The sequence below is a fragment of the Panthera onca genome, chromosome A1 (genome assembly GCF_046562875.1).
Source record: "Panthera onca isolate mPanOnc1 chromosome A1, mPanOnc1 haplotype 2, whole genome shotgun sequence".
Lineage (NCBI taxonomy): Eukaryota > Metazoa > Chordata > Mammalia > Carnivora > Felidae > Panthera > Panthera onca.
Window position 1 is genome coordinate 160520228 of NC_138339.1, and position 24333 is coordinate 160544560.

At 48.6% G+C, this 24333-nt stretch overlaps 1 protein-coding gene across 1 annotated transcript in view; it reads left to right on the plus strand.

The window, feature by feature from the left end:
- Positions 1 to 10342, plus strand: part of ANKRD10 (ankyrin repeat domain 10) — a 32938-nt gene extending 22596 nt beyond the window's left edge. The window contains exons 5-6 of the mRNA XM_060636688.3: positions 5329 to 5424; positions 8768 to 10342. Of these exons, the coding sequence (XP_060492671.2) occupies positions 5329 to 5424; positions 8768 to 9243 (572 nt within the window). The 3' untranslated portion in view covers positions 9244 to 10342. The remainder of the gene's footprint in view (positions 1 to 5328; positions 5425 to 8767) is intronic.
- The last annotated feature ends 13991 nt before the right edge of the window (positions 10343 to 24333 follow it).

The window sequence follows — 24333 nt, forward strand, 5'->3', positions numbered from 1 at the left end:
TAATTCGAGCCTGAGATTCAGGAAATCAAATGCCTCCCCAGGAGTGAATCTGTAATTTGCTTCCTCGTTTGATTCTGTGTGTCCTGTACATACACATGACATCAGGTGTGCTAAGCGTCCTCATGTTTGCAGAGAAGGACTACTTGTCTTCCGTTGTTTGACCAGAGGAGAACACTGGTTTGAATAACAGGTGATTGTTTCATCTTAGTCCCTAAAGACTTAGTGTCATGTACCTGCAATGTGAATGAGTCCCACTTCGACACCAGGAGGTTTCTGTGATGCGCACTCTCCCGAATTCAGGCCTCCCGAGCCGCAGCTGTGGCAGGAACCAGCGGGACTCCGTCCTGGCGCACCTTCAGAACTGTCTCTTCTCATGCACCTTCCCTTCCCTGTCCTTTTAACAAAATCCCAAGTCCCACCTCAGTGTTTCCAGAACCATCACTGCTGCTCCATGCCCTTGACATCTCCGCTCCCCTGCCCTCCTGACTTTCCCCCAGGGCCTGACTTGGGGCCACGGCAGGAGCTCAAGTCCTATGAAGGGTCACCTCACAGTAGAACCACCCTCACTTTGGCGTTAGTACTGCTCTGATGTTAATAGCACCTTTCTTTGAGTAAAATGTGCTCTGTAGTGGAATCAAGAATAGTTCTGATTAATTAGGGCTGGTGGGAAACTACCAAGGGGACATTTCCTTCCTGGCTTTGTTAAAGGGGCACTGATGGCTTCCCTGGTGGTCAGAGCTCCTGGTTCCAAGGGGAAGACCGCAGCGGGGTGAGGTGGACCTGGGACCCCCCCCAGCACTGGCACCTGAAAGATGCACAGAGGAAGGAGATCACTAGTCCATGCCCTGCCCCCAACCTCACTGAAGTCCGTTGTGTGAACAACTTGGCAGTATTTGCACATCAGGTGGTCTCACCTTTGTGGAAGGTGTCGGGGTTAGCACCCCACTAGTCAGCTGGGGCACTTACTTTTTTTTTTTTTTTTTTGAGAGAGTGTGGGGAGGGGAGGGGCAGAGAGAGAGGGAGACACAGGATCCGAAGCAGGCTCCAGGCTCCGAGCTGTCAGCACAGAGCCCGGATGCGGGGCTCGAACTCATGACCTGATCATGACCTCAGCTGAAGTCAGACGCTTAACCGACTGAGCCCCCCCCCCCGCCCCGGAAGCCCTCACATCTTAGAAGCATGTGACCGTACAGATTGGTTTTTGCCTTTTAAGAGATTTCTCTGCTTTTAAAGTTAAGCCAGGTTAGGCTTATTTTTGTGAGCCCTGGGTAAGTCCTCCAGTGCCCTTGGCAATTGAAATCTTGTTTTTGGTGGCGTCCAGCTGGCTCAGTCAGTGGAGCGTGGACGCTTGATCTCAGGCTCGTTGGGTTCGAGCCCCATGTTGGGCATAGAGCTTTTAAAAATAATAAAAAATAAATCTAGGTTTTGTGTACATGTCCTACATGTCTGTACAGGTGGCATGCTGGTTGCACAGTAAGTGTGCACCTTCCTGACTTGACAGCCAGCACAGCAGCCAGCTTCCTCGATGGCACGGTTTCTGTAATGCAGCAGATAGGTGTTGCCTGGTTTCCAAAAGAAAAGTATAGTATCTTTCCCATGTTTTCAAATGGCTTGGTCATAAAATAAATCTGCAATTTTAGAGCCTTGCTAAGAACTGGCTTTAGGGATTTTAGATGGAAGTACAAAGGCAGGTTTCTGTGTTCAGTGGTCACACTTAGTTAGGACTTGCTTCTGCAGGAAGGAAGCAGGGAGGGTTTATTTTGAGTGAAGCCTAGCCAGTTTTCTGTCACAACTGTTCAACATCTAACATGTTCTAGAATCTTCTCAAATGCCTGCTTTGACCAAGTAAAAGGTAAGGACATTTTTTAATAAAATGTTCAGTAAGTTTTTTCCTTTTAACTGTGGAGGTCAGTAGGAAAATGGAAGGGAGTCTCTTCTTTTCCAAAGTGTAAATAAGATCAAAATGGGTAACTTGGAAAGAAGACATTTTGTTTTTTCTGAAATTTCTGTAAGTCCACCTTTCTCAGATACAATGTGGAATATCTCATCGGTTCCTCTGGCAAAGACAAAGTGGGTACGTGTGGGAGAAAAGAGTGAAGTCAGATCCAGTGCTCTTAAAATTCTGAGAGGCCAATATTAATATCATGGTTTCTAAAATACAGTTTTAAAAAGTAAATTGCAAGTTTAATGCCTTCCTCTGAGTGATTAAGCACTTCCTACTTAGAGGTGCTAGAAATAAATGAAGTATAAAATAGTACTACCCAGGGTTCTAGGCCAGCCGGATTATCAGCCAAGGAGTTAAAAATCCTTGCAGACATTCTACGGGAACAATGCACTACAAAGATTGCCTGTCTGTAGAGAATGAAAATTCTAGGCTGGCTGCATCGGCACCTGCTGCCCACATTAAAGAGTTCCTTGACTACTAAAATATGCAAGCCCTTGGTCTGTTTCATTTTTCTCCTGCCGTGTTAATGAGGTACTATCAGCATTCACAAAGTGACGCCTGTGAGTTGGGACCTTTGCTGAGTAGTCCCTAGTGCGGAGCCTGGGTCTCAGGTTCAGGGAGTCGTTTCTGCTGTGAAGTGGCATCGGGCCCTGGCCCCTCCCCTTGGACGCAGTTTTCCCTCGGATGTCCCCAGACTCCTTTGCCAGCGGCCCTTCTGGCCCCCTAGTGGCAGGTGTGCCCTCGTGTCCCACTCCACTTTACAGCCGGTCTCATCGGAGGGAATTCTCCCGGCTTCATTACTGGCTACTCTACTTACTATGGAGACTTTTTGTTGGATTGCTGTGTCGGAGCCATTCCAGGCTAGCCCGTGGGCTTCATGCACTGAGACGGGCGCTCTTCCAGGCCCTGGGCTTAGGGGATGAGGAGACAAATTTCCCTGCTTTTATGAAGCACTGTTGTTTGGTTGGTTGGGTTTTTTTTTCTTTTTTTTGTTTTGTTTTGTTTTGTCCTCTGTCAGTTTTGTTTTTTTCTTTTAAACCTGCTTTTCAGAAATCTGAAATTGTACAGATAGCCTAGCTGTCACTTTTCCGGAGGGACTCTGGCCCCTGAATTCTGAAGAGCAGACATTACAAGTATGCATACCAAAAGCTGTGTTGTATCCCAGTGGAATCGTCCTTCCTGTTTGCAAGGACACTTGTGGCTTTGCTGTGCTGGCCCGCACAGTTCTCCTCCAGCCACCTGAGCACCTGCCTGACTTCTCAGGCGTAGGAGAGGAAGGGGCAGAGCCCGCCGACTGCACACTCCTCATCCCCCAAGTAACTAGCTGAGGTCTCCCTGAAGGTCATGAGGACTTACTTGGTCAACTTGCACCCCGGATGCCCGGGCCACCCACCCGGCTTTTGAAGGTGGCCTGTTTACCGCTGATTTCCTGAAAGTACCTTGTTTCACAGTGAAGGTAGAGCCTTGCCTGTCGCTGACGTAGGCCCTTAGAGGAGGAAGGAAAGCTCTCAGTGGGAAAGACTGAAACCCACCGTTTAACGCCTCTGGTTTGCAACCACCTCTCTTGTGGAGTTCTCTTGGCCCCGTGCCTGTTCGCTCAGGTTTTTGCCCAGCTACACAAACCACACTGTGCACTTTCTGTTTTCCCCACATACTCACCACTCAGAATGTGTGCCTCTTTCATGAAGACCATACATTATTATCTTTGGTCTCCACAGTTTGGGTTAGGGTTAGTAAGAATCTAGACGTGGCATGCTCATTCCTGTTTTGTTTTTTTTTTTAATGTTTATTCATTTTTGAGAGACAGAGTGTGAGCAGGGAAGAGGCAGAGAACAGAGGGAGAGAGAGAACCCCAAGCAGAGCCTAGAGGCTCTGAGCTGTCAGCAGAGTCTGACACGGGGCTCCAACCCACAGAAGGCAAGATCATGATGGAGCCAAGGTCAGACACTTAACTGACTGAGCCACCCAGGGGCCTTGATGCTCATTTCTTTTTTTTTTTTTTTTTAATGTTCATTTTTGAGAGAGAGAGCGTGAGCAGGGGAGGGCCAGAGAGAGAGGGAGAGACAGATTCCAAAGCAGGTTCCAGGCTCCGAGCTGACAGTACAGAGCCCAACGCGGGGCTCAAACCCACGAACCACGAGATCATGACCTGAGCCGAAGTCACATGCTTGACCAACTGAGCCCCCCAGGCGCCCTGATGCTCATTCCTGTTATGTATATTGAAAATGACTCATGTGCCTCTAGAATTAGTAATTAGAGCTGCAGAGTTCATGTCAGTTTTTAAATGTTTATTTGAAAGAAATATTTAGTTCTGAAAGTTACTGTTTGTTGTATATCCTTGGACTCAATAATTCTCAGTATTTCTCTGACTAAAGAACCAGAAATGGACACAGAGCTGTGTCTATAAGGATGTTGATTATGGTGTTCATGACAGGAAAGAAAGCTGAAGCAAAGCCAGACAGCGGTGGGGATTTGGTGGTGGGTGAATTATAACACAGCCATGCAGTGGATGACTATTCGACTTTAATGAATTCTTTTGAACTTAGTTGATGAGATGCGTTCATGCCATGGTAAATGAATAAAAAGGCAAGGCATAAAAGTGACTTTGGGGTCCATTTTTATAACAGCACATACTTATGAAGACTAGAAAGCCAAATGTCCAGTGACCGTGACTGTTCCTGTTGACGGGGTTCCTAGGGGAAGTGTGCGCAAAGGCGATACTCGGAGGAGACATGATTGAACGTGCACGCTAGTTTTTCTCCAAGACATAGGGAATGATCATTTTCTGAGGAATGTGCATTTGTAACTTCCGCTCCAAATGTCTTGGAACTAAGACCCTTAAGGTTTGTTTCCAGTTTTATCGTGTGTTGGTGCACAGGCCTGTGCCTCACCAGGACACTATTGAGTCTTGACTTTAACCTCATTTTCTGCTACTGAAATTAGTGATTTTCGTTTTGAAATTTGAAGATAGTTTTAATGGTTGATGCTATTCAAGAATTATCTTAGTATTTATGAAACACAACTGAAAGAACATTTGGGGGCATAATAGAATATGCTGACCTTAAAAACCTATTTAGAAACATCTCTGGGTTGTACACCTGTTGTATTTTGTCCAGGTGACAGTCTTAAAGGAGAATTTGTACCATCGAGCGTACGTAGGATGAGTACCTGGAATCCCGTGACTTTTCATTGAAACCACACACTTGAGGAGATGTTCTTTATTATGGAAAAGGGGCTTTCCCGGGAGTGTACTTGATTTATCAGCCGTCTGTGGATCACCAAGTTGTTGGCAGTTTCACAGCAGCTAGTGCTCTTGAGGCAACAGGATTATCTTGAAGGCTCTTAGGTCTGGGGATCTAAAATCGCCTTTGTGTTCTGTGCAGCTCAGAGCTCGGACTACTGCGTGCCGCTGGAGAATGGCGAGACGGAAGACGATGCGGACAGAATGCTCGTCGACAGAGAGTATGCTGCTGTAACAGGTGGGGGTGGACAGTTTCCTGTTAGCTGCGGCAACAGCCCCATGGTCGAAGACACCACACAGCAGGAGGGTGGTTCTGTCGGACCAAAAGAAATAGAAATATATACTGTGTCCGCAATGCAGACCCCTTGTCGTTGCAAGAACCAGTATGCATATTATTTCTAACATGAGTTTCTCTCACAACGTTTGCACTCTGTTGTCCAGCATTTTAAAGAATGTTCTGCCGTGTGCATATCTTGGGCGAGTTTGTAGACAACAAGGATACGAGTGTTTTGGGTGCACGTTGTATAGCTGTGAAAGCTGTTAAGTGCAATCTTCCTATTTTGATTTGAAACTTTTGCTTAACGTGCCTTGTTTAATTCTCCTGGGTTTTGCATGCGTCCCTTTCTGACATGTGACCTTTGGGTGAACGCACCGGACGGCTGTCCGTTGCCGGTAATCTCAGCAGGATAAAGGGCGGGGAGCGTGACCCGCTGTAGACAAGGAGCTCCAGCCGACACGTGGTTCTCACTCGTGACTGGTCACGCCGCTGTGGACTCTCCTGCTCGCCGCTCCCGGTCGCTCTGGCTTCTGGGGCGTCGCTGAACACCGCGCCTCACGAAGCACGTTTTGCGTGCCCAGAGTGTTAACATGTTCAAACGGTTGATAGTCATTTTCAGTTTTTAAAAGTCAAAGCCTGCATTTCTTTTTAGCATTTAGAATCTCTCGAGATTTATCCTTTCAGTTAACACTTTGCTCTGCCATTCTTCAGGTGACCCTGAAAACACGTTAGCTGTTTCCTCCTGTGTTGATACGTTTAGAAGGAGATACTGGTTGGTTGCTTGGTTGGTTTTTAAGGCTTTGTTAGTGTATCTCTGTGCTAAATTCTTCAGCGGGGTAGGAGATTATATGTACGGTTTCCCAGACGTACGTGAAGAAATCATTTCTGTTTACTAAAATGAGAGGGAAATGTGCACATCTTTCTAGAAGCGTACAGGGTTGTTACGGGTGGATTCGCCTTTTTGCCAAAGAATTCAGTGGGTAGATTTTCTAAGGGAAATTTTGATTGGATAACACATTTAAAGACTTTGGCCAAAGACGAATAACAAAACTCAAAGCTCTTCAAAAATAAATAAATAAATGGCATTGCTACATGCTTTTAAAAAGGCAGGAGTAATCACTCTTTACTCTTCACGCACTAATTCCCTGGGTTTTCGGGCTGAACTTAATGCCGGGCTTAGGTGTAGATTGAAAAGGCCACGCTTCGTTTCAAGCCCAGCTCATCCAGCGGAGCAGATGCCACATTTCCCCTCAGCTTACGGCATTGTGTGCCGGCACACACACAGGGTACTGGGCTGCCAGGGATCCCCCACGGTGGGTGGGCAGACGGGGAGCAGGAGCGCGGGCCCCAAGGGGCGCCTGGAGCCAAGTGAGGATGGCCAGCAGGACACGGTCCCGGCCATGCAGGGGTCACAGCTCAGCCAGTCTCTGGGATACCTGCTATTTTCAGGCTCAGTTTTATTAGATACTCCATGGCGACGTGAGGTTATCAGCTGGCCTCGATTTTGAGATTGCATAATGGAGCTAATTTACACTAACTGGGCACCGAAGAGAAACAACACACACACATGCACACGCGCGTACACACACACACACACACACACACACACACACACACACACGGGGAACACTACATGGGAACAGTGCGTCTGGGTAACTCGGATTTCCAAGGTCATGCTCGTTTACCTTTTCAGGTCCAGTCACCTGGAAATGTACTATCCATCTTTGTGAAAAGTGCATCGTTATTTGTCCTAATCACTGTCAAGGTTGCCATCATAGTCGGGAGTTTGACCACCCAGGAAACGTTGTCTATATTTTTGAAAAATAACTGATATAAATGTTTCTCTGGGAATATCTTGTTTCATTTCTTTTTATTAGGTTCTTGAGACACTTGTTCTCTGGCCTTGAGTGTTTACTAAATGGAAAAGCTGCCATTTAATTTGAAAAAAAAAAATAATCCCTTATCCTCTGAAGAATTTATAGCAGTTTCCAAACTATGATTATCACTTAAATTGCCAGAAAAATGGATGGTTAATGGAATGTTTGGAAGGTGTTTTTGTTCACTGAACAAGCCGTGATCTTTTTGTTGGCGGGAAGATTTGTGGATCACACAGAAGCCTGGTGTCCAGACGCCAGTCAGAGGCGCACAGATGGCAGGTGGCGCAGCGGACAGCAAGCCCTGCTGGGGGGCAGAGACGCGTCCTCGCTGGGAAGGCAGTGGGACTCCTCTCTTCTGTATTTAATACCTTTCTTTAATAGCCCAGACCACTGAGATTAAATTCACTGTCACAAGCAAGACCTGATCGTAGATGATCCTCTGTGCTGTTGAGCGAATTCCCACGAACACAAATGGTAGTCTTGAGTCTCCTCGTACCGAAAAATACCTCGTACTGGCTCTTCCCGTGGGTCCGCACGTGTTGTGACTGACTCTTCCCCCCTCCCCCCATAAGGCATCCTCCTCTTAATGGATGTCTAAACAATCAACGTTTTTCCACCGTAAGTGATTTTTTACAGCAGTCCAATTAGGCGAAGGCTTGGACCCCGTTGTCCCTGTAAATGCTGAACTTGGAGGAGCCCGCCAGTCGGTGCCAATGTGCCGCTGGCCCCAGGGCGGACGCGGGAAAACACTTAGCGACTCGTTCTCTCGTCGCCGCTCTGCGCTGTGCCTGCGCCGCCATGTGGCATCTCGCAGAAGTGCCAGGTGGATGCGAGTGGCGCTAAGACGTGACCTCTTGCGTCCGCCTCCCCGGCTTGAGAGGCGGGCGGCCTCTACGGAGCTCTGCGCCGCTGTCTCGCCTGGTCCCAGGAGCTGCCCCAGGCCCGGCTTCACGGACCCTTCTCTTTTTCCCTTAAGAGCTGCAGAGGTGTGGGGTTTTATTTTAGCTCCGTGGAAATCCTTCCATTTAGTTCTGCTGGACTTTTTTCTCGGGTGATTTTTAAAACTTCTTTCTGAAAGTAGTCTTAAAATGAGAACAGGTTTTTTTTTTTTTTTTGACAGCTTTTCAGTACTGCTGGTATTTTTCGTGCCGTGTTATTTGTCAGCTTAGGTTTTTAAACTCAGCTACTCGATGCTACTGAAATTCATAAATGTTTCCTATCTTAACAGGCAAGTGGCACTGTTGTGTTCTATTTTTAAATCTGCCAGTGCACAGTTTTCTACTTCGGCGAAGGAACCGGTCTGTTTGAGAGAAAAAACAAAAGCTAAATAAACCCTTTACAATTGTAGCAGCAGTGAAACATTTTTTGCACTTTCTCCTTCCCCCCCTGGTTCTGAATTTTGGTGACAGGTGTATTTCTTAATGCAGATGTGAAAAACAGTAGCTCCGTGTCGAATACATTGACAAACGGATGTGCCATCAATGGACACTTGGACTTCCCCTCCACGACACAGCTCAGTGGGATGGAAAGCAGGAATGACCAGTGCTTGACAGGATCTAATGGAATTAGCAACGGATTAGTGCCAGGACGGCCTTTTCCGAGTAGTAAGGGTTCTGTTTGTATTAATGGGACCGAGGAACCGGAAAAGACCGTGAGCGTTAACTCGGAGATGTGTGGCTCTCTGCACCTGAACGGGAGTCCGAGTAGCTGCATAGCTAATAGACCTTCGTGGGTGGAGGACATCGATGAGAGTCTGCACTATGGGCACTACCATGGCTTTGGGGACACTGCCGAAAGCATCCCCGAGCTCCACAGCGTGGCAGAGCACCCTGGCTCCGTGAAGGGGGGAGACAGACACGGCAGTGGCGCCCTGGGGGCCATGCACTTGTACCACGGCTCTTAAGAGACGCACTCGCCCCCACCCCCCTGCAGCAGCCAGCTCAGTACTGAAGTGGCATCGATTTGAGGGAATGCTGCGACTTGTACTATTTTTTTATACTTTAGCTTTCTGGAAAAAATAAGCTTTTATTGGAAAAGTTCCTCCCGAGTCCCTATTGTATGCACGCGTAGGGCTTATTAAGTGCATAGCTGTTTCTTTCACAGGATGGTGAGCCTCTTCTGGAGTTTAATTTTTCTCCCGCCAGCCGCAGTGTTTTCTTTTGATACCGTCACCTTAATTGCCATTATTCCTTCAGTCAAATTAAATTATATCTGATCAGCATAAATTGGGGCCAGAAAATGAGGTGCCTGGTGATTCAACTCCTTGCACATAGTGATTTTGAAGAGCTTGCTTTTACTCTTTCCTGTAGAATTTGTGACAGAAGACAGCTCTTTCCCTATGCAAAGTATAGCCTTACAAAGATTTCTTGAAGAGAATGTTTGATTTTTCAGTCTTTTCATGGAAACTTTGCGACTTGCCATGTGGTGAGGTCTTGCTTAGAGCCACACGTAGTGGTTTCGGGGGTGTGAGCGGCCCCTTCTTTAAAGCCGTGGCTCCCTGCCCTGGATTTCATTGAAAATACGTGCAGCCCGGGACTGACCTATGATATTATTCCACATTTCTTGCTTTGTCTCTACTCCTTTTACCACAGATAACGGTTTCCTTTATAGGTAGTGGAAATTACTCTTTGTAGGAACTGCCAGGTCAGAATGTTTAACTGACTTTTTGACTTACATTTTCTTTTTTCCTCGTTTTTGTTTTTTGGGGTTTTCTGCTTTAAAATGTATACCACTATGTATATCCAGTCAACTGAGAGAATTTCAGATCTCTCTTAATAAAACTGCACTAAGTTTATGGTTTTATAGAAATTAGCTTTTGTTTAGGCAACTAGTGGTCACACTGTGCAAATATTGTAATGAATTTTTACTTTTCTGATTTTTGTAATAAAAATTGGTGAAGATCGAGAAAATGTCAGATGAACAAACCAATGTTCTAAGAGTGTAACTAACATGTTGTTTTTAAACTGTTCTTTACAAATTGAATAAAAAACTCTCACACTCGAGTTGTTCCTAGGGTGTTCTTTCTTTCCAAGGTGTGAGGGCCTGTAGGGCGCATCTGTGCAGGAAACAGGAAGGGAGGTTCAAGTTCAGTATTGCCTTTTATTTTGCTTGTAAGATTTTACTTTACTCCCCTGATCCTGCCCATGTAGTTATTTCTTACCACTGTTTGATTTGTTAACATGTGTGCTTTGGTTGTATGGATACTTGATCTCACTAGTTGGCTCTTAGGGGTCTAAATTGCTGTCAGCTAACAGTAATGTCCCTGCGTGCTTATTTTCATAAAAGACAGCAACCCAAGAGGCTCCTGGGCGGCTCAGTCGGTTAAGTGTCCGACTTCAGCTCAGGTCATGATCTCTCAGTTCACGAGTTCGAGCCGTCTGTCGGGCTCTGTGCTGACAGAGCCTGGAGCCTGCTTCCGATTCTGTGTCTCCCTCTCTCTCTGACCCTCCCTCATTCATATCTGTCTCTCTCTGTCTCAAAAATAAAATAAAACATTAAAAAAACTGAAACAGGAGTGGTAAAGTGAGTGGAGACAAAGCTCAAACAAGTCTGGATGCGAGCTGATATTGACACTGGGTATGTAAATGTTCATTGTTCTGTGTACTTTGTATATATTTGGGGGAATTTTTTTTTTAATTTTTAATTTTATTATTATTTTTTATAATTTACATCCAAGTGAGCATATAGCGCAACAATGATTTCAAGAGTAGATTCCTTAGTGCCCCTCCCCCATTTAGGCCCTCCCCTCTCCCACAACCCCTCCAGCAACCCTCAGTTTGTTCTCTATATTTATGAGTCTCTTGTGTTTTATCCCCCTCCCTGTTTTTATATTATTTTTGCTTCCCTTCCCTTATGTTCATCTGTTTGGATCTTGAAGTCCTCATATGAGTGAAGTCATATATGATTTTTGTCTTTCACTGACTAATTTCACTTAGCATAGTACCCTCCAGTTCTATCCACGTAGTTGCAAATGGCAAGATTTCATTCTTTTTGATTGCTGAGTAATACCCCATTGTATATATAGACCACATCTTCTTTATCCATTCATCCATCGATGGACATTTGGGCTCTTTCCATACTTTGGCTGTTGTCGATAGTGCTGCTATAAACATTGAGGTGCATGTGCCCCTTCGAAACAGCACACCTGTATCCCGTGGATAAATGCCTAGTAGTGCAATTGCTGGGTCATAGGGTAGTTCTATTTTTAGTTTTTTGAGGAACCTCCACACTGTTTTCCTAAGTGGCTGCACCAGCTTGCATTCCCAGGAAATTTTTTTAAATTAAGACTTTAAGAAGACAAAGAATGATCTAGTACTTTGAAAACATATGGACGTCATTTTAACACTGACCAAGAATAAGCTTAAATTTTGCTCTGCATGTCTCACCAAAATTAAGTGCATCCTAAACTATTATAATAGTTAACTGGTTCTTAACTTTTTTTGGTCTGAAGACCCTGTTAGGTGCTTGTATACTTAAATACTAGTGGCAAACAATTGGAAAATTAGACTTTAAAAAGTCCATTTACAGTAACACCAAAAACCATAAAATACCTAGGGATATATCTTAAAAGATATTCAAGACCTCCACACTGAAAACTGTAAAACATTTCAGAGAAAAAAAAAAAGGTTCAAATGAATGTTTTGGTTGAACTATGGGAAGAAAATCTATTTGCAAATGACATGATATATATACAGAAAGCCCTAAAGACTCCACCAGAAAACTACTAGCACTGATGAATGAATTCAGTAAGGTTGCAGAATACAAAATTAATAAGCAGAAATCTATACATAATGAAATACATTAATGAAATAGCAAAAAAGAGACATTAAGAAAATCCCACTTACAATTGCACCCAATATGATAAAATACCTAGGAATAACATTTAACCGAGGACTTGAAAGCTCTATACTCTGAAAACTATAAAACAGGGTGAAAGTAATTGAAGGAGACACAAACAGATGGGACGACATCCCATGCTCATGGATTGGAAGAACAAATCTTGTTAAAATGTCTACACTACCCAAAGCAATCTACAGATTTAATGCAACCCTATCAACATACCACCAGCATTTTTCACAGGGCTAGAACAAATAATACTAAAAATTTGTTTGGAACCCCAAAGGACTTCAAATAGCCAAAGCAATCTTGAAAAAAAGAACAAAATGAGGCATCAAAATTCTGGACTTAAAGTTGTATCATAGAACTATAGTAATCAAAACAGTATGGTAGTGGCCCAAAAATAGACACAGATCAACGGAACAGAGAGCCCAAAAGTAAACCTATGCTTATATAGTCAGTTATGTACAGCAAAAGAGGCAAGACTATATGATGGGGAAAGTCTCTTCAGATACTGGTGTTGGGAAAACTGCATAGTTATGTGCAAAAGAATGAAGATGGACCACTTTATCACACCACACACAAAAATAAATTCAAAATGAGCTAAATGTAAGACCTGAAGCCATAAAAATCTTAGAAGAAAACAAAGGCAGTCATTTCTTTGACATCAGCCATGGAAACATTTTTCTATATATGTCTCCTCTGGCAAGGGAAATAAAAGCAAAGTTAAACTATTAGGACTACACCAAAAAAAAAAAAAAAAAAAAAAAAAAAGAGCTTTACCACAGCAAAGGAAGCCACCATAAAACAAGGCAATCAGCTGGCTGGGAGAAGATATTTGCAACTGATATATTTGGCAAGGGATTAGTATCCAAAATATATAAAGAACTTACATAACTCTACACAAAACAGTCCAGTTAAAAATGGACAGAGGAGGGGCACCTGGGTGGCTCAGTCGGGTAAGCGTCTGACTCTTGATTTCCACTCAGGTCATTATCTCATGGTTCATGAGTTTGCATCTCGCATTGGGCTCCACACTGACAGTGCAGAGCCTGCTTGGAATTCTCTCTCTCCTCTCTCTGTCCTTTCCCTACTCCTGTGCTCGCTCGCTCTCAAATAAATAAACTTCAAGTTTAAAAAAAATGGATAGAGCATCAGAGTAGGCCTATAGGTGGCCAACAGACACATGAAAAGATGTTCAACATCCCTCCTCGTCAGGGAAATACACATCCAAATCACACAGATATCACCTCACACCTGTCGGAATGTCTAAAATAAACACAAGAAACAAGCATTGGCGAGGAGGTGGAAAAAAATGAACTTCTTGGTGGGAATGCAAATCGGCACAGCCACTATGAAAATATGATGGTTCTTCAAAAATTAAAAACAATTACCATACGACCTAGTAATTCCACTACTATTAACCCCCCTAAAAAATGAAAACACTAATTCGAAAGGATACATGCCCCCTGTGTTTACTGCAGCATTATTTGCAACAGCCAAGATATGGAAGCAGCCCAAGTGCCCATCGATACATGAAGGATAGAGAAGAGGTGGTGTGTATATGTGTATATATATACAGTGGAATATTGTTCAGTCATAAAATAGAATGAAGTCTTGCCATTTGCGACAACATGGATGGACCTAGAGGGTATAATGCTGGGTGAAATAAGTTAGAGAAAGACAGATACCGTATGATCTCATTCGTATGTAGAATTTAAGAAGCAAAACAAACAAAAGACACCAACCAAAACCAGACTTAAGTACAGAGAACAAAGTGGTGGTTAACAGGGGAGGTGGATCGGTATGGATGAGACGGATAAAGGGAATGAAGAGCACACTTACCTTGATGAGCACTGAGAAATGTATAGAATTGTTGAATCCCATTGTATACCTGAAACTAATGTAACACTGTAATTGTATTTAAGAAAAAGATACTCAAAACCCTACACTGAAAACTATAAAACATTTGAAAGAGAAAGGTTTAAATAAATGTTTTGGTTGAAGTATGTAAAGAAAATATGGCCTCAAACAGGTAATTGATACACCAGAACTCTACAGTGGTAGTTTCTTCAAGGTTAGTTGCAGTGTTGAATCAGACCATATCAGTGAATTTTTCTTTCTTTCTTTTTTTTTTTTTTTTTACATTTATTTATTTTCGAGAGAGTCAGAGTGTGAATCAGGGAGGCGCAGAGAGGGAGAGGGAGACACAGAATCCAAAGCAGGCTCCAGGCTCTGAGCTGTCAGCACAGAGCCCGATGCATGGCTCAAACCCACGAACCGTGAGATCACGACCTGAGCCAAAGTCAGACGCTCAACCGACTGAGCCACCCAGGGGGCTGGAAAATATTCTTTAACTGAGTTTTGCAGATCTTCCAAATGCTGAAACATTGTATTTATTATAAAAAATCACCTTAATATCAATAACAGTCTCATAAAAGTTCACAGCTGGAAAGTGTCAAGTGCATGGTGGTGGATACAAGTTTGGAAATTCTAATTTTTGCTCGAAAGCTCAAACTTCGTCTTCAGACTCAGTCGTTTCTCTTGAAGTGGCTAGGGTCACCTGGTGAAATTCCACAGAACGTTATCTGTCAGACACCCAGGTCTTCGTAACTGTAGTTTCTCAATCATGCTTTCAAGTCAAAACGATGTTTCCAGAAAAAAGCAACTAGTTACACTGTGGTGCAGACACGTGCTTTTCCTAGAGACCGCCCCACCGTGCGGCAGAAATCCTGTATGTGTGCCTTCTGTTCCATCACGCAGAATACGTACTCGGCGGTCGAGATCTTAATAAAATTATTTTCACTGTGTCAAGGACATTCTTAAGTGGAATTGGCTTTTTAAAAACTGCAGTGCTGAAAAATAGAATAGTAGCTGGGAAATTGTTGCTGAGACTGGTACCATTTCTTGTGAACCATCAACGTACTTGTCAACACAGGAAGAAGTCCTGCCTCCTTGGTTGTACAGTTATGACATCTGGGGTGCCCGGAAATGCCCCAGGGTCCCCAAGGGCCTGTAGGTCACAGTTTAAGAACTGCTGGAAGAGGGGCACCTGGCTGGCTCGGTCGGTAGAGCATCCGACTGGATCTCGGGGTCATGAGTTCGAGCCCCGTGTTGGGTATACGATGCCCTGATGTTTGGGGCAGTGAGATCTCAGGGACTAAATGATAGATACTGGGAATCTAGACAGGTGTGCCTGGGCATTCTTTAGCTTGTCTGTGGATCGAATGTTTTCATAATGAGGAGGCAGAGAATGGGAGTAGATTAATTGGAGATGGAAACTAGGAAATTTCTGAAGAGTTCTCCTGCAATGGGGAACCAAGAAGGAGTCAATAGGAAGAAGGGGCCGTGTCTCCTGGAGAGTCTGCAGATGGGAAGACAGGAAGGAGGGGACGCTTCCAGATGGGCTCTGTGAGTGAGGACGGAAGGCGGGTGGGGACCTTCACCCTGGGGGGCTGTGTGGGGGAGCAGGAGGGCCAGGGGGTGTCCAGACACGTGGTGCGGCTCCACGGGCCTGGTTTCCCCCACTTGGTGACCACGAGCCCGAGTGACACCGGGCAGGGGGAGAGCTCGTGTTAGACTTGGTCCGCGACGAGAATCTGGGCAGACGGTGACACCGTCCGAGCTGTGACCGAGTCACGAAGGGTCAGACGGACAGGGCGTGTGGTGGGAGGGAGGCCGCGGTGTGGGCGCTGAGGGGACAGAAGGGTCCAGAGGCCACGGTCTTCACTGGCAGCTCTGCCTTCAGGAGGACAGCCAGCGGGGCCCAGGGGGGTGAGGGCAGGGGGCGTGCAGTGAGGGAGCTGGGATGAGTCAGGAGACGTTGGGAACAGACGTGAAGACTTACTGGGGTGTGTTGGCCGGACCTCCTCTCTACGAGGCCCCGAGGTCACTGCTGAGAAACAACTCAGACCAATGAACCTGACCCAGGTCAGTGGGATGTTTACAGTGTCTTATTTTTCTCTGTCACCAGTGGCGCAGGCCTCTGCGGCCTTGTTCAGAGGTTTCGTAGGGTGGGAAACTAAGATTTGGTTAGGTCTTAGAAACCGTCCTGAGACAGACTTTGTATAACCTCTCTGTCAGGTAATTCTGAAGTTAGGGATTCAAGATTCTGGGGATGATTCAGAAGGGAGACTGAGATGGGAAATCGGGAAGCACCCCGAGTCGAAAGGGGTAAAGAGGCCGCCCAGGTGATCAAGAGGGACAGAGACTCAGAACAACGCTTGCTCTGAAAACCCCTGAACTAGCACAGGAGGGTAATTACAGGGACGGGAAGGGAGCTGTGACAGGGCCCCGCGGGGCTGAGGGAGGAGACCCAGGCCACAGGCGTTCGCAAAGGGGTGCTTTGCAGTTCGGGCCTCGTGGGCAGGAGCTGTGGTCACAGCCCCCCGGGTGACGACGGGTCCGGGCCCGACGAGGGCCGGCCAAGGCTGGCGGGGTCCCCAGGGGGTCGCAGCCCCCAGGAGGGTCGTGGCGAGGTGGTCACCAGGCCCTGGCCAAGGCAGCAGTGTCACTGAGGACTGACGTGGGGCACGACGCCCCTGCACGCGCCCACAGCCTCCGCACACACGCTACCGGGGGTGTGTGGCAGGTGCTGGAATGTGCAAAAATGCACACCCAGCCAGGGAGAGACCCCCTCCCCACCCTCCCCACCATGTTCCCCCAGTGCCCGCACAGGCAAAGCTCAGGCCGTGCCCGCCGTGCAGGGGAGATGCTTGGGGTCCGGTTGGTTATCCCCATGGTGTAGAATGGTGGGCCTGGGCTGGTGCGGTGCCCTGTCTGGACCACGAGCCAGAAAGAGGACACGTGCCGTTGGGGCAAGCCGGGAAGCGGCTGATCGAGGCACCGCCTTATCATGGGACCCAGACTCAGGCAGGTGTCTGCGCAGCCAGCCCTCATGTTTGCAGACTCCCAACTTGGGAAATCACCTACTTGCTGAAGTGTGTCCAGACCCCAAATCAGCTCTCGGGGCTCCGTGCAGATCTTTCGTCCAGTTCCATCGTAGCGCCCACGGCGCCAGCAGAGACCGTGTTCTGCACCCCGTGTCCCAGCGCTCAGGCTCTGCGGGGGGGGGGGGGGGTGTCGGGGGTCCTCTTCCCAGTGTGTTTTGTGCCACAGTTTTCACGTGTCTGTGCTTTTGGCTGGTGGCTTCACTGTGAAGTGGCCACAGGGGTCGGGCCGAGCGCCCCTTGTGCAGGGAGGCTGAGCTGCGCCTTGCAGAGAAAATGCCTCCTTCAGGCGTGAGGTGCCCTGCTGGTGTCTGCGGGGTCAGCGGTAACGCGCCAACAACGTGTGGCAAGCGGGGTGTCTTTAAACAGAGACACACGTGAAACAAGGTTACGAGTTGATGGTTGGGGAAGATGTTGGGACCAGACGCTCTCAGGGGCCTGATTCCATCCCCCGCGCCCCGCCCCCCCCCCCCAACCCCCCTAGAGCAGCGGGTCAGCACGTGCTGACGCAGGGTTTGCAGCTCTGGAGCCCGGCCACTGCAGAGAGCAGGAGTCACCGTCTAACCAGAGTGCAGCGCTCAGGACTGGCAGGCGCTCACGAAATGAAACAGCGAGGGGCACTGAGAATGCAGGGAGGGTTACGGTAATCTGTGCGCAGATGAAAAATTCCTGGTATGAGAGTCACGGCGGGGTCTTAATGCCTGGCCGGCCGTGTTTCTAACGCAGGATGTTCGCACGCCGCTCCTTGACAGTTGCGGTAAAGACGACATGGAAACCCAGATCTGGCGGTGCTCTGGGACGTCCCTGGGTTCTCACCGTGCGTGGTGTCAGTCGCCTGCTGCTGTGTAACACGCGGTCCCGAAGCTCCGAGCCTTGGAGCAACAGGCACCAGGGCGGCGCGGCCACGTGGGAACCACACGGAGCATCCGGGCTCCGCCTCCTGGCTCCCTCACGGGCAGGGTGCTTCGGCCCCGCCCCCTGGGCCGTGCGCCGTGGCCTGCGTCCCCGCCACGTGGGCCTCTCACGTCACAGCAGCCGCCTTCCCCCCAGGTGGGTAAAGGAGGGTGTGGGAGACTGTTCGCCAGACTCGGAAGCAAGTCGGTTCGTGGAGCCCACCCCGAAGGGGAAGGGTGTGAACGGAAGGACTCGGGTCCCCGGGCATCTCGGACGCTGCGTACCAGCAGACACGAGATGAACTCCCAGCCGTCGGGGCGGGCTGCACGAACAAATGTGCGGGCCTGAAAGGCTGCGCCAGAGCGCAGCTGGGAGCCCCCGAGGGTCTTCCCGGAGCGGCAGGGGGGGCGTCTAACGTGAAGCCTTGTGAGGGGCCCGTGCCGCAGAGTGGCGTGCACGCTACGAGTACGGGTATCCCAGCCTCAGAACACGACGATCATGTGTTGTCTGTGGGCACGAGTGTGGGTGTGGCAGGAGCACGGAGCCGCGGGGACAGGAGTGGGACACCACCTTCGCGGGAGTCAGGGACAGGGGAGGGGGCCACCGAGACGTGGACTTCTCCCCTGCCCCTGCTGTTTGGGGGGCACAGCTGAAACAAATACATTCAGGTGAAACCCGTTTTCAGGACAAGGTAAGGAAGGTGGGGTCGGAACAGCTCGGCCTCTCCCCGCTCCCTGAGCGGCAGGGTCCCTGCAACTCGGAAAATGACGGGTCTCGCTCCCTACCACCTTCGACCGCCACGGCGCCACCACCAGGGAATTTGGTCAACGTGTTTGTAGAAACGCCACCAGAGGGGCAGCTGGGATGCACCGGCAGCCGGTCCTGCTCCCTCTGCTGCAAGATCCCTCGTTTCCGCCGCTTGCCGCCGAGGCTCTTCCGACAGTTCCTACCGTTCACAATAATCTAAGCCAGTTTTGTGGGCAAAACAACACGGGCCGTGACACCAAATAGCACGTTAAGTTTCAGTGCCCAGCAGTGACCCTTGCCTCGTTTGAGTAGATTTGAAATTGTCTCCGGAAGGGAAGGAGGAGGGAAGTGTGGGAGAGACCAGTCCCGTCCCGGCGGCAGGGGCCTGTGCCAGCAGGCAGGAAAGCAGGATTAAAATGCAGCGTTCGATGTGCTCTCGAGGGGCTTCACGGGGAGAGCAGACCGTGTGCAGGCCACTCACAAGGCCCACTGCCCTCTCCACCACCCGTGGGTCTCCCGGGGAGTAGCGGTGGCAAGATCCTGTGACCAAGGGGGCCGAGGTGGCTCCTGGCTCGTGGAGGGGAGACAGGCCCGGGGCCAGGCTGGCAGGGGGACACCTGAGCGGAGCCTTGGGGACGGGTGCTGACTACTAATCTAGCTGCCAGCTCCCACCTGGCGACCGTCCTGTCCAGTGATTTCTTCCGACAGACCCTGCGGGGTCGCTCCCACCTGCGCTGGAGGCCCGCCTCCCAGAAACATGAAATCCCCCGAGCCTCCCAGCCTGTCAGGCTATAACAAGCCACTCTTAGTTCCAGACGGAATCGCGGCTTTGAAGCAAGACGTGGATTTGTCGAGGTGACGTCTGCCACGCGCGGTCGCATTCGATGAGAGCCCCGATGCCTCTCTGATGCGTGACGGCTTCCATGGCCGTGGACGGGACCCTGAACCTGACGTCTCCTGGGCGCTACTCTCTGGGGCCCACGGGGACGGGGAGGTCACGCCATCACACCTGATGCTCCAGACAAGAATAGCGGGAAGAGGGAGAAGACAGAACCATACGAGCGGCACCAGACGATGGTTTTAAAGTGCGAAGGGTTCAGCCCCAGCGGCTGACAGCCGGTACTCCACGCGACAGGCAGAGGGGCCAGATGTAGACAAGCACGGGGCGGGGGGGGGGGTATTTTGTCCCGACCAGGCAAAACAGGTTTGTTTGTTTGTTTACCTAGAATTTACCTCGGTGAGTCCTGCTTGCTCAGAGACCTCCCGGTGTTCACTCACCTCTGCGGTTTCGTTGACACAAGAGTTGTGACCTCACTGGCCGAATGGGAAGGCATGCCAGCAGGTGCACAGTGGGCATAGGGTTGTCGACGTGGTCAGAGCAAAGTCTGGGAAACTCTCAGCCAGGAGCATAAGGGGACACAAGTAACGTAACGCGGGACCCAGGAACAGAAAAAGGGCATTCACTAAAAGTTAAGGAAATCTGGGGGCGCCTCAGTGGCTCAGTCGGTTAAGCATCTCACTCTGGATTACGACTCAGGTTATGATCTCATGGTCTGTGAATTCGAACCCCAGCTGGAACTCTGTGCTGGTGGCACAGAGCCTGCTTGGGATCCTCTCTCTCTCTCTCTCTCTCTCTGCCCCTCCCCTGCTCATGCGCACTCCCTCTCTCTCAAGTAAATAAACTTTAAAAAAAACTAAGGAAATCTTGAATAAAGTAGAGAACTTCATTATACTCTGTGTCAGTGTCGGTTTCTTCATTCTAACAGACGTACCACGCTAATACAAGATGTTAATAATAGAGGTGTCATAGGGGGTCTGTAGTATCTTTGCAAGTTTCCTGTAATGTAAGACTATTCCAAAAAATCAGGTGGGTTCTGTAAAAACTGCTAACATTTGCAGGATGTGCCCCAGGTGGCCATGGACCTGGCCCTCCAGTCGAGGAGAGTGAGATGTAGGAACCTGCCCTGGGGACCCTGTCACGTGGGGGGCAGCCAGGCACGCCTGTCAGTAGGGTAATGGACATTCCCACTAATGAAATATTACTCCAAAGGTTTGAAAGGAAAGTGGTGTTGAACCTAGAACCCTGTTACCAACCAAGCTAACAGGACTTCTAATGCTAAAGCAAAGACAATCCCAAAGCAGGGTGAGTCGGTCACCCTAACTTCAGCCAGATCCCTTACCCCCCAAAGAATCCATGGTCGCAACAGTGTGAGTGAGGAAACAAGGAATGTTTAACGTGGTCCGTATAGCTGTTGTTTGTATCAACACAACACATCAGTATCTGACTGTGGGACCAGAGTCTCAGGTTATCTCGTAACGGGTGATGGGTGTGGGGTACAGTGGAAAGAAGCACTGACTTTCTTACCTGGTGTGGGGCTAAGGATGCTTGCTCTCCAGACTACTCGAAAAACAAAGTTCATAGTGTTGCGTTGGTGTCCATGTGTCTTTGGACTCAGCTTGTGGGCAAGGCATCGACTGCCCAGCTGAAGCTGTAAAGAGAATGGCACGTGGGCGTGATGGGGAGGGGTGCGGGTGCTTGACGGGAAGCCAACAGTATCCCCTTGGGAAGGAGGAGCGGCGCAGAGAACAACAGAAACTCAAGCACACTGTTTGAGGTTATAATGGCAGTATATCACGTGGGATTAGATTGGGGTGTGTATAACCCAAAACCACCAAATCAGAGTGACTTAAAATAGATGTGTGTTTCGGGGCGCCTGGGTGGCTCAGCCGGTTGAGTGTCTGACTTCGACTCAGGTCATGATCTCACAGTTTGTGAGTTTGAGCCCTGCGTCGGGCTCTGTGCCGACAGCTCGGAGCCTGGAGCCTGCTTCGGATTCCGTGTCTCCCTCTCCCTCTGCCCCTCCTCTCCTCATGCTCTGTCTCTCTCTCTCTCTCTCTCAAAAATAAACACTTAACTCTCAAAAATAAACACTTAAAAAAATCATAAAAGACAAAGAAATCGTTGTTTATGGAAGTAAGACGCAGGAATGATTGTGTCTGGAAAGCGTAACTAAGTGTAGAGGGTTCTGTGCTCTTTACCTGGTTACAAGTTGCGTGTAACCGTTAGATCCATGCTGAGACGTTTGGGAGCACGGCACTGAAGGGGTGACAAGGGGCTGCTGTCCGGCAGGTGAGGGCTGCAGACTGTTGCTTTGAGAACAGTGTGTCAGCATCTATTACCAATTAAAGTGTTCGGAACCTTCAACCGCAGGCCCCTCGCGGGAGGAGTTTTGGGCAGAAACAGTCCCCGGCGCACACAAAACGTACGAACAGCAGTGACCACGGCAATATTGTTTGTTGTCACAAAACACTGGAAGTCACCCCATCCTAAGCCGAGGAAGACCCGTGTGGTAAAATGGAGTCAGTGCACTGGGGACAGTTCTGTCTCTCATGGACATTACGTCCAGGTGGGGAAAAACGGGAAGTCACAAATGCATTCCACACGCCTGCCCTGCGGAACAGCGGAGCGTGGCCCGGCCTGTGCGTGCTCAGCATGCTGCCGTCAGCCGGCAGTCGGGCAGATCATCCAGCCCAGAGCCTATGTGACAGTCTGGTGGAAGTCACATGTCTGGTGGGGCGTCTGGTGGAAGGTACTGAAGTCTGTACCAGGAGTGGCACACAGCCTGCTCGTACGGGGAGACGGGGGCTGCTTGTCCTCGAGACTCTGTGCCCAGCATCAGCAGGAAGGACAGAACCGCAGCTCACCAGCCCAGCACAAGACCCAAATCCCACACCCGGCGCGGCCTGTCCTGGACGGGGATCGGTGTCCATCATCACACAGTAGAACCGTCATTAGTTGGGGACCGACCGTCTTCCTTGTTTGGTGTGACCCATATCCGTAGTAGACGGGTGGGTGTGTGCCCTGCCTCAGTAGGGAGAGAGGGCAGATAATCCCATCTTGCTGCCTAAACGATGACGCATTTATATCTTCGAGTGTGTGGCTTTCTCCAGATTCAGTATCACCTCCTTAAGATAGAATCCTGGAAGTAAAGTAATTGGGTCATGGTTTATGAATATCTGCAGGGCTCTGGACACGCCTGGCCAACTCAGTCTCCAAAAGGAGACAGGATTTTTTACTTAAGTGTTTGTGCAGGGGAGGGGTTGGGCACAGAGGCGTGGGGGAGGTAATTTTGGTGCAGACTGCAGAAGGCGGTTTTAAGTGAAGGCTTAGGTTTATGCTTGTGGGGTTCCCAGAGAGGGTGACAGCAGATTCTCCCTTTCTCAGATACCGGGAACGCGGCACGTCCTGCCCCACACCTGCTTGGCATTTGTTGTTGAAACTGAGTGACACGGGCTGATGGGCATAACGCAGATATTTACGGCTGAAAAAGAGGCTGCGAATTCCTCATTCCTCCCCAGACACAGTTGGCTCATCTGTCTAATGAAAAACGTGTATACAGCCAAGTTATAACAATCTCTTTTAAAGAGACACTGAAAACTGCACACAGAGAGCGGAACAGGATGACAGAAGAATTAGCATTTCATAGGAAGTCTGGGGCCGGATGGAGCCAGGAGACTTTGCTTCCAGGAGTAGAGTCAAGGACAAGACCCGCCAGTGGGGAGTGTCCCTCTGGCCACGGCTCTGCCCAGAAGGCCTCGGGGAAGCTGAGGCTTCTCTGACAACCCCCATCCCGTGCCCACCACAGCCTGGCCTGCCTTTGATTTCATCATTCTGTTCAAATTACTGCAGATATCAGTCCTGGAAACCAGTTTTAATTAAGGTGGCCCCCTGACTGTGTGTGGCTCTTTAGAGCAACAACGATGATGTTTAAAATACTAGTGGCTATTTTTGAAACTGGAAAGGGAATAATTCATCTCACCTTGAGAGAGGCAGCCCATGGGGCGCACAGCTAGAAATACACTTAAAAAGAATTTAAAATGCAGTGTAGGTCAGACCATTCAATCTGGTGCAGGGACACCCAGGAAGTCTCCAGCCCACTCCTCCAACCCTGCTTCTAATTTCTGTGCATAAAGAACAGAACGTTTTCTCTGAAACTTATTTTATTTGTGAAAGATGACAGAATGTGTTTCCCCCCCAAATCGAGAGTGTACCCTGGGGCCTGGGTGGCTCAGTCCGACTCTTGATTTCGGCTCAGGTCACGGTGTCGCAGTTTGTGACTCTGCTCCACGTCAGCAAGGAGCCTGCTTGGGACTCTCTCTCTTTCTGCCCCTCCTCCGTTCGTGCCTCTATCCCTCTGTCTCTCAAAATAAATAAATAAACATATAAAAAAAAAAGTGTACCCTTAAAGAGATAGGACAACTCAGCTGACCCATCTGCATATTGAAGAAAGATATGCAAACTTTAAAAAATAAGAATGGTGGTTAGTGCCTGTCAGACTTGGACCAAAAAGGAAAAGTGAGATAACATGGATCAGGGGTGAGTGACTGCGGCTGCCCCACGGCCTGAAGTGCCTCCGACCGAGTTTTCAGAATCAATTTCCTAAAGTTTCAATATCTTTTTATGGGACAAAACATTCTCAACATAATTTAAACTAGGGTTTGATGATAATTTTAAGCCAATCTCAATACAGAGACGTTTCAGTTACAGTCTTTTATTTTTAAAAAAA